At 41.3% G+C, this 10,590-nt stretch overlaps 1 protein-coding gene across 5 annotated transcripts in view; it reads right to left on the reverse strand.

Annotated features, from left to right (window-relative positions):
- Positions 1–10,590, reverse strand: part of SHROOM2 (shroom family member 2) — a 724,057-nt gene that overhangs the window by 62,261 nt on the left and 651,206 nt on the right. For all 5 annotated transcript variants that reach the window (XM_086934791.1, XM_086934790.1, XM_086934788.1 and 2 more), the window contains one exon: positions 10,156–10,590. This exon is cut by the window's right edge and continues 114 nt beyond it. In XM_086934791.1, coding sequence (XP_086790917.1) covers positions 10,156–10,590 — 435 coding nt within the window. The remainder of the gene's footprint in view (positions 1–10,155) is intronic.

The following is a 10,590-nucleotide window of genomic DNA, read 5'->3' on the forward strand; positions in this document are numbered from 1 at the left end:
ACAGTGGAAGGATGAGGATGTCAGACATCGCGTAGAGATTGTACAGAGTAAACAAAAAACATATTTTGATCAAAAGAAAAGTGTCAAAGTTGTGGACATACATCCTGGTGATTTTGTCTCCATCAAGAAACCCACTCATGTTAAGAAAGGTTTTTCTAAGTTCAGTCCACCAGTGAAAGTTAGTGAAGTAAGAGGAAACTCTGTTAAACTCAGTCAGTCAGTCAGTCAGTCAGTCAAAATACACTTTATTCGATTTTTGTTAAAATCATAAAAGGCAAAACATACATATATTTGAAAAGACATTTTAAAAATACCCACAGTTCATTTTGTTTATACATAGTGTCCATAAAAAAGTCACTGAATTAGTCACCATTATACATACAAAAAGTAACAGTTAATGTATTCATTTTTAATTTAAAACAGAACAGTTCTAGGGATTCTTTTATTTCTACCTCTGTACGCGGCTGTTAAAAAACTCGCTACACAAAAAGTGACATGTGCGTCCGGTAACCTTTGGAGGTAAAGCAAGGCAGGTCTCACTTGTATAAAGCCCAGTGTTTTCAGGAGGGGAATTAAATATTTTCTCCTCTCAGAATCGTAAAATGCACAAAAAAACAGGAAATGAAGAGTATCCTGATTAGAGAACTGATCGCACTCACAGGGTGGTGCATGTTCTGGTTTACCCCACGTAGGGAAGGAACCTAATGAATAGTGGATTAAATTCAATCTGAATCTGGTTAACAAAAATCTATGCAAGGGTTTAGAGACATATTGCAGGTAGGGTTCCATCGAGGGGGAAGAGGACAAAACCAGATGTGCTCTTACTAACGGTTTATTAACCTCATATTCCTCTCTCTCTAAGCGTGTCCTCCCCTGGAATTCCTTCTTAATCCACGCAATGTCCGCTTTCTTGATTATGGATGGTGTTGTATATAACTCAGGTCTTCCGAGGGCAGTGAATGATGACTTTATATATCTCAGCCAAGCTATTTTCTGTTGCTGTTAAACTCATTGACGGACATTGGTGGAACAAATGTCGTTTAGTGAAAAGTCGTCAATTTGACAATCCATGTAAAGGATCAACAAAAATAGTTGATAAAGATTGTACGGGACAGTCTGTCCTAAGACGCAGTTCACGTGTGTCTCAAATTCCTTATAGATATAGAGTTTAACTATATAGTCTTTATTTTTTGACATTTCTGATTTCATAGTTTTGCCTATTCTTATTGTAGTTCATCCTACTCTTCCCTGTCCTTTATTTCTCCTTGTTTTTCTTAACCTTTTTCTCGCTCACTTTAAACCTTTTGTTTTCTAAAGGGAAAACCTATGTAGTATTTACATATTGCTTTTGCCTCTGCTTATTGTTATGTTATACTTCTGGAATCTTATGTTCCTGATGTTCCATGTAAAGGAGCCTTTGTGTTTGTAAGTTCTGTAAAAGACAGTTGATCAGGACCTGACATAAGATGCGCTTGTGTCTCTGCCCGGGTGTTCAGCTTAAGATCAAATAAACCAGGACTAAAGTCTATCTGATGTCTGTCTTCATTATGACACACATTCACCCCAAACACAATACTCGTATCATCATTCTGCTCATCCATCGAGTACCAATCAAATTGTGTATCCTTCACTCACTAACAACCTGTATTTATTCACCTTCTCTACCAACCAGGTGGTTACTGCAAAGACTTCAGGGGAGAATTATATTATCTTACATAAACTGACAACAACACAATCTTTCTCGGGATTTAATTTTCCTATTAGATGTTTCCCCAATGACAGTGAAAGGCTATTTCTCAGTCACCACCGTCTAAATTCATAATACACCATCAACACATTCTAAAGGCAATACAATAGGCATAATCTCAGCAGTAAAATCCTGACCTGTTCATATTAACGAAACATAGACAGGTCTGCTCATTTAGCCATGATTTTAAGTATTAAAGTCGACAAACCTTGCACCACACTTCAAAAGGACAAACCAAATCACAAAATGTTCATTCAAAAACGTTCATATTGATGCACTCCAGCAAACACTCGTCGTTGCCCCCACCCAGCCTATCTACATACATGGAATCAGTCCTTGACTCCCTGATCTCTGCTGACGGAGCTCTTAAAGACATACATGCTCCTTGTAGCACAAAACATCTCTAACATAAACAATCTGGACACTGGTACATGTAAGCACAAACAGGATCAAAAGACGTTTGAAGACTTCAAATGAAAAGATGCAATTCCCAAACTACACCTGGCCACAGAGCTCACAAACAAAACATCAACACATTGAAATGAGACTAGAATCCAAACACTACAGAGAAGGCTTACAAAAGCAAAACACTCTTAAGACAGTCAAGTGCTGTGCCAACATTCTCAGCCAAGCGCACACTCTAAACATAACTCTTCTGACATGCCCTTGCACCATCCCTCACTTTTGTCAACTCCTCTCTCCCAGCAGGTGCGTTTAGAGCCACCCTAAAAGCATGACTGTTCCTCTCCTCATGAAATCTCACTTGGCCCCAGATGAACCCCCAATCACTCAGAACATCCACCTGTCCTACGTAGCGAAACACCTACATAGGGTTGTCTCTATTTAACTGCAGGAGCATATTCACCTCAATCTGCTTCTTTAACCAATATATGGAACCTACCACCCCTGCCCACCCACCCACAAAAAAACACTCATTCCAGTCAAATCACCTCTCTGACCATTTCTACTGCAGGGATACCTCCCAAAAAACATATAACGTTCTACAGAACATCAAAGACAAAAGGCAATTTAAGTTTCTTATGTACAGCTCTAGATTGCACTCATTAAAGCATATACAGTAGAAATAATATTACTACCTTAGATCTAACGTATATTACTAACTTAGATAAAACATATATTTGAAATGATTCAGTGTTCAAGTGTCATTCCTAATTCAAAGAATTAGAGCATAGCTCTAAACGACTCAATATCTTTGTTAGGTGTTAATCAAAAGCCGCGCCTTCCAATACAGAAACGTTTAAACTTATTTTATAAACCTTTGTGTAGCACACACTGCACAGCAATTGCTCTTAGGGTTCAGTGAAAGTGTGAGGAGATCGAGCCAACTATGTCAGAGATTAGAAAAGAAACAGTTTCAGTTGCTGGTAGAGCTATGTAGGTAATAGGGGACGTGCACTTTTTATATAGACTGAAAGGAGATTGAAGTAGTTAATGCGGCATTGCCCGATTCGCAAATATGTTTTTAGTTACTCTAGTTCTGAGTTATTAAAGCATTTAAATGCGTGATTAAGTGTTCTGAAAGTGACCCTGTCTGTTAATGAAGGTTTTTGTGATACTAGATGTTTTGTACCGGCCATAGATGAGGTGTGAGGAGCATTCTGGGAGTTTTGCTGTGTGTTTATTTCGTAGACAGGCAGCCAAAAACATTGGGTCGTTGCAATTGTCTAAGCATGAGTTTACTAGAGCTTTGACTAACAAGGGGAGGTGTTCATTGTCTACTGTACTGTTTTTGAGCAGTGTTGGTTGGTTGGTGGCCCAAAGATTTGACTGCTTTTCCGATCTGAGAATGGAGGCTTAGGCCAGCGTAGTGAGTGAATCTTCGTTTGTAACCTCCGTTTTGTAACCTCAGTTTTGTTTGGCACAATTTCTCTGAAGAAGTGGGGTATTAGAGTCAATTCTCTTTGGAAGGTGGGGTCCCTGGACCAGGATTTCGGTCTTAAAAATGCTGGGTTTTTAGGAAGTCTTACATTTCCAAGTTTCAACTCGTTTTAGGTCACTTGAAACATCAGTTAATTGGGTCTGTGACTCGCAGGTATATTTCATCAGTGTATGAGTGGAATCAAAGGCCGTGGGACTTAACATACATGTTAAGAGTAAAAGACAGCTGGGAAGCCCTTAGGTAGCCCACAAGTCACTGAACAAAAGGGATAGGTGAAATCTCCTTGTCAAATTTATCGTGACCTTTCTTTCAGGACCTGTCTTTCTGATATGTATAACTTAAGTGATTAATCTGAGACATGATACACTGATGTCACAAATAAAAAAGAAAGACATGATCGCAGTCACTCAATTGAGGTTCTGGATACTAATTGCCAACTTGTGAACTAGTGATCACTTTTCCCAAGTGTTCTCTTGATGCAATTGCTCTCGATAAATACATTGCTTATCAAGAGGGCAAGGGGTTCTTGTGAGCAGGGGTGAAAAGTGATTCTTTTCTTGTAAAGCTTGTCCAAAAGCTCACTTCTGTGAGGCAGGCAATCATCTTAATTGGATAAACTAAGGCCATGACAATCAATAGTTTCCTTAGCTTGAAATAAAGGAAATCCAAGAACCATACCACAATGTCCGAGGACTTTCATAGATCTGCGCTCACTATCCAGCTGCGTAGTCTTTTTTGCTCCACCTACCCTCATTACAAAACTTATGACAGATTAGCACATGCACTAATGATATCCCTCTGGCAAGGTGCTATTTATTTTAGAGAAATTGTCACTGCTTTGTATTTTTCAACTGGCTCCCTGTACAGAAGAGATGCCAATTCAAGCTGCTGACCCACGCACACAAGGCTCTACACAACCAAGGACCCGCCTACATTAACCACAGCCTGAACTTCCACCAACCAATGAGAAAATTATACTCCACCTCCCTTTTACTTGGCCATACTCCCCACATCTACTGAAGCAGAAATGGAGGACGCTCCTTATCACACATTGCAGCAAAGACCTGGAACAGCCTCCCCACGCACCTCTGGACCATCACCTCACTTCTGGAATTCCGAATGGCCCTCAAAACCTAGCTGGTTGAAAAATCCTTTGGGGCCAGCAAGCGCCTGGATACCCTATCGGTTGATTAGCCGCAATTTATATAAATACTGATTGATTGATTTGAGAAAATGTTCTCCCGTGAATATCACCTAAATTATGTGATATTTTACAGGAAAATTATACAGCCCGCATTCACCAGAAGATTTCTTGGCTTTGCAATACAGCTTAATTCGGAAGGCTAAGCTGCTACATTATAATATGTACGCTTCTTTAAATAACCATGTCTTCAGACTTGTTAGCATGTGTTAGCATGAGATGTAAAATACCCTAATCTTGACACATTGTGGACAGTCCAGAGAAAAAGATTGGATCCAGCAAAGTGCACTGCCAACTATCCCTTCTTCCTTCACCCGTTTTATCAGAATCTTATGTTTAACCGTATCAAAGGCCACAGACAGGTCCAACAGTACCAATGCAGTCTTTCTCCCTGTTTTATTTTCTTCAAAATTCATCTAAAATAGATACTATTACAGACTGTTTAGAGGAGGAAAACCCACTCGGGCAGATTGAAGAATGCTGTGTCCTGTAAATATTTACACAACTCTAAGACAGTATGATACTCCAACAATTTAGCTCGGAAAGGGAGCAGAGAAATGGGCCTATAATTTTTTAATACCAAATGATCTGGTCCTTGTTTTGTTCAGTAGCTGGATAAATTCTGTATGTTTAAAAATGCTTAAAACAACACATTGTTGAAGGGAAAGGTTCAGAAGATTTTACATAGGCAAACCTATTGCCACAATAAATTCTTTTAGGAAAGCAGGAGGGCAAGGATCCCTAGGGGACCGTGTTTTTACTTTGGCAAGTAATGTTCCCAGTAGGTTCCCATCCATTTCTGGAAAGTTTAACAATGTTTCCTTGTCGTACTCCTTATTTGGTTCACCAGGAGTTCATGCCTGTTTAGGAAAACCTTCCTTAATTTTCAAAATGTTATCAATAAAGAAAAGAAAATCAAGCTTGTTGCAGAATTCCTCTTTGATTGCTATTTTTTCTAAGGAGATAAGTTCCTGCATGAGTTTGGAGCTTTCTCTCTGTTTATTTGGTACTTCTAATATCCTAACAGCATAGTACTTCGCTTAGTTTCTAGAAAACTAGTGCTTTATACTCTGCTAACCCATCCTGAAATTTTATCTTCGGTATATCCTCATATTTTCTCTGTCACGGACGTTCTAGTACCCTTAATTTAAGTTTGGCTTCCTTGAGTTCTTGTGCAAACTATGGGGGTGACTTGGCCCTGATGGACATACACTGATTTTGTAAAGGGCATGAATATCAGCTGCTACAGTTAGCCAACTTGCGAAGTCAAATTCGGCCTTGATAGCAGACCTACTCTCAATGGGTTCAGTCTGCTGAAGCGTATTAACCATGCCACTTTTTTTGACATGCTTCCATTACAAGTCCGACGGATGAGTAGAGGGCAGTAGCGGCCGCTCCATTAGGGTGTTGGAACGCCGCACCGCTGCTTTCTCGCAGTGTGAGAAGCAGGAAATAAAATGGTATTTAAAAGTAGCATTTTATTTTCTGCTTCTCGCACTACGAGAAAGCAGACTGCAGGGGTATGCCTGGTTGGGGGCAGGCGGGAGCACATGCCTGGTTAGGGGTGGGAGGGTCTTGGAGGAGTGGCTTGCACCACTCAGAGTGCCGTGGCTGTCTGGTCGACCCTGGGGCCGACCAAAGCAGTCATGAGCACTGGCCATTTTCTTTATGTAGGCTGTATACAGCCTAAATAGAGAAAATGGCGTCTCTACTGGTGCCGCCGTCCGGGACTCCGCGCCAATTACAACGCTACCATTACAGCATTGTGATTGGCTTACAGGAGGGAAGGGAACTGCAGCATGCCTGTCTGTTTCTGTTTAGAAAGCGGGATCCCGACCCAGGAACAGAGGCGGCGAGGACAGACCAGGTCAGGTAAGTTTTATTTTTAAACCCCCCCACGGTCAGGTTTTCTGCATGAATCGTCTGCATTGTTCAGGAGAAAACTAATTACCACACAGTCATCAACAGGAGCACAAAATATATTTGAGGCAGTGTTGATATACAGCTGTGCCATGTAAATAACGCAAAGGGGACTAAATGAACAATATTTATTTTTTACGCATCACATCATGTGAGCTATGTTCTCAAATTGTCATGCATTTTTTAGCTCCTTTCCCCATGGGCGGCTGATTGCTGACAGCACTACTGGGTTGGGATCAAACATGCTGCAGGCTAGCGCTGGGCCCTAAGGAGTTAAATTCTGTTACAATTCAGTGGGAGATATGATGTTATGGACACAGGCTAGTGCTATGCCTTTGTCGGCTCCTGCAAGGCTGCCTGTCTGATGACTATGTAGGGCTCCCTGTCTGGAAACAGTATTGGATACATTTTTGTTTATTGGTATATTTAATTCTTAACATGGATCAGGCATACTGAGATGGCACAACATTTTCTTTAGATTTCTATACCATTGAAACCCATTAATATTTATGCTTATTAACCCCTTCCCTGCTTATGAAGGAACCACGCCGTCATGAGCCAAGGGCGGCGTGTGCTCATGACGGCATGGTTTCGTCATGCTGCTCCTGCTCCACCCACACGGCACTGATTCCTCGCCTGTGCGGGCAAATTAGTGAGTGGGTGGAGTCGTGACGGAACCAGGCAGTCATGAGCACAGGTCGCACATGACTCATGACAGTGTGGTTCCGTCACGAGCATGGCGGCGCCGCGCTCACCCCCCATGCCCACAGAGCCGCGGCGGAATTACCGCCACAGCCAAGTGGTTAAATGGTGAGTGTTATTGCTTTTCACAGATGCCATCATTAACTCTTCCATTTGCAGCCATAAAATTAAAACATCGAGTCTACATGAATTTCCAAAAGTAACCAAATTTCCTGATTATTCTTTATTATGGCCACACATATGTTTCTAGTACTATTGTGGTAGAAAAGTTATTCCTCCAACATCGCTTAAATCCACTTGAGTTACGCAGTTGAAGCTACTTACAGTGAAACCAAATATGTGTGACAAAAGTGTTGGGGAGCTGCCTCACCCTTTCCTAGTTGGCTCAAATTGCAATCTGACTCCAAAAAATACTTCAAACAGTGGACTGTCTTTGCATCAGAAGAGTAGCAAGAAGACTCATCGGTAAGACTGAAAGTGTAAGTCTGCCACCAAAAAACAGATGCGAAAAGCTGGCTGAATGTTCGGAGCACTCTTACAGGGTGATGACGAATGCCTACTAGGGTATCTACATATGTCTGTGAATTCGTTGTGGAATAAGGGATTTGTGATACACATTACTTCTTAAATCAGCGAATTGAATGTGGTCATCACAGCCTGTCATTTTGACAAGAAAACTGTGATGAAGCTCCCATAATCCCTTGCTTTCCAGGAAAAGGTAGCCTTGGTGTATCCTGTGATTTTCATGCATTTGAAGTATGGCAGCTGCCATAAACCTTGTGTGACAGCCTACACTCTGAGAAAACTGTGATGTAGGAAAAGCAGCAGCATGCATTCATGCAGACAAGGATAAGTGGCAGCAGTCTTTTCAAAAATAGTGCTGCTGCTTGCCAGGGAAATAGCAAGGCAATGAGCAGAACAGAACAGAGGGAGATATGCAGGACCTTGCTTCTGTTTGATAGGGACATAGCAAGGCGATGAACATAGAAGAGAGACATACAAGGATGTGCTGGTGTTTGACAGGGACATAGAAAGGCAATGAACATAGAAGGGAGATGCACATGGTTGTGAAACTGCTTGACAGGGGAATAGCAAGGCAATTAACAATTACTTTATTAACCTACCTGCTTTCTCGAATTTGCTTGAAAATGCACCATTTGTCCACTTTTTCAAAATTTTCTCGGGGGGGGGGGGGGGGGGCAACCCCCACGAACCCTCTGTAGGTTGTTCGGGCTCACTTGCTACGCTTGCTTGCTGCAGTGCAGTGCAATAATTATTTTCGCCCCACCACTTTCAAATCTCTCCAGTCGCCACTGGTAGAGGGAGCCCTCCACATTGGTAATACAAACTCATCAATGATGGGCAAACAAAGTGCGTGATATTATTTAGACTTAAGCCACCTTAATATTTTGTGACCACAATAATTTCAGCATGTATCCTTTGATATGAGTAGGTTTGGTGATTTGTTGTTGGGAATGTAAGGCCTTTGTTGAATCTGTAAAATATCAACCTTTGTTAACTTTGCCCTCTGAATCTTTCCTATGACCAACATCTGTGAGTATTGTGAAGTCAGAGGACAAATACATTCAAACATTTGCTCACTGAAGTTGGCCATGTATTGCTGGGGGCAATATACCAGAAGCCAAACAATGGAGCGTTTAATCTATTCTGAAAAGTAAAAAGATCTAACATTTATAGAAATTTACTTTGGAGCTGAACACCTTCAATTGTTTGCTTAAAATGACAGCCACTCCTCCACCCTTTCTGCTTCTTTCTCTATTAACATGGAGATGTGAGTATCCCTCAGGGATAGCTTCCAACATTTCAGTTAAGGAATCCTCAGTTAACCAAGACTCTGTGTGCAATAACCAAGTAGGCTTAATTGCTTAAGATAGTCGAACATGTCTAACCTGTGCTGCACCAGGGAACGAGTGTTCAAATAAACCATTTTAATTTTGTGCTCAAGAAAAGTCCCATTTGTCCTCTATGAAGTGTGTTGCTGCAGGTTTTTGTGGGACTTCTGTCCATTTTCTTTAGTGATATTGGCCGGGGACATTAACAAGCCAACTGCCTTTAGCACAAAGGCCTTCTGGAAGGTAAGTTCCACTCCTACCTTATTTAGTTCTTGCAGTAAGTACCGCAGCTGAGTAGGTCTTAATTTGATCATAAGTGCTGACACTCGTCCCATCCTGGAACAGACCGGTTTAGCCCACTGCGTGTGGCTGCACTGGCCATTTCTTTATATATCGTTTCTGCTGGTCAGTCATTGGGTGCTCGCAGCCTAGAGTGTTAACTTTAATTTCTATGAAGGCACGGACACCTGAGAGTGGGTATTCCATAAAGTGCAAGAGCTGAGTTTGACTAGCTTTTTAAGGCAGTCTTGCCACCTGTCCTTTCAACTCTCGTGATCATTACCCAAAACCCATGAAAACCACTATTCATTAAAATAGTCCAAGTAAAGAACAAGCAATGCTCACTTCCTAAAATTCGAGTACAATTTAAAAAGATTATATTTATAAAACTTCATAAACATTAATCGGTTCATCAGATTCAACAACTCATAAAAATTCATGAATATGTCACATTCAAAATCTTAACAATTTAAACGGTAAAAGTAGATCACTTTTATTCCTCCAAGCGGAAAGCACAAATAAGCAACAAATAACTAGAAAAGACTTTACTCACTTGTCCTCTGCAGGCTTTGGTGAAGGAACTTTGGGAAGGAACTTCCTGCGCTGCTGGGCCTCTTCTAAGAGATTATCATCTTTGGGGAATATTCCCATCATCAAGTCCATTGTCGTCCTCATTTTGACATTAGGATCCAAAATGTCTGCTAGAGATTTATCTCTGACCACAATCTCTCTAGCAAGCTCCTTAGTTTTAAAGTCCTCGAGGGTCTTCTCTTTGGCCATCACATAAGTTACTGCAGAAGATGAAACACTGCTATCTTTCAAGTTGTTTCCCAACACATCACCTGGCTCTGAGTCAATAATTCTTGGTGATCTATGAACCTCTGCATCAGGGTCTTGTCTGGTGTAGGCGCAGAAACGAGAGTAGGACTGCTCAGAAGTGCTCAGAGTTTTAATCTGATCTTTCTCCAGGCGAGGGGGTAAGGCAGGT

This window comes from Lissotriton vulgaris, chromosome 8, assembly GCF_964263255.1.
Source record: "Lissotriton vulgaris chromosome 8, aLisVul1.2, whole genome shotgun sequence".
Lineage (NCBI taxonomy): Eukaryota > Metazoa > Chordata > Amphibia > Caudata > Salamandridae > Lissotriton > Lissotriton vulgaris.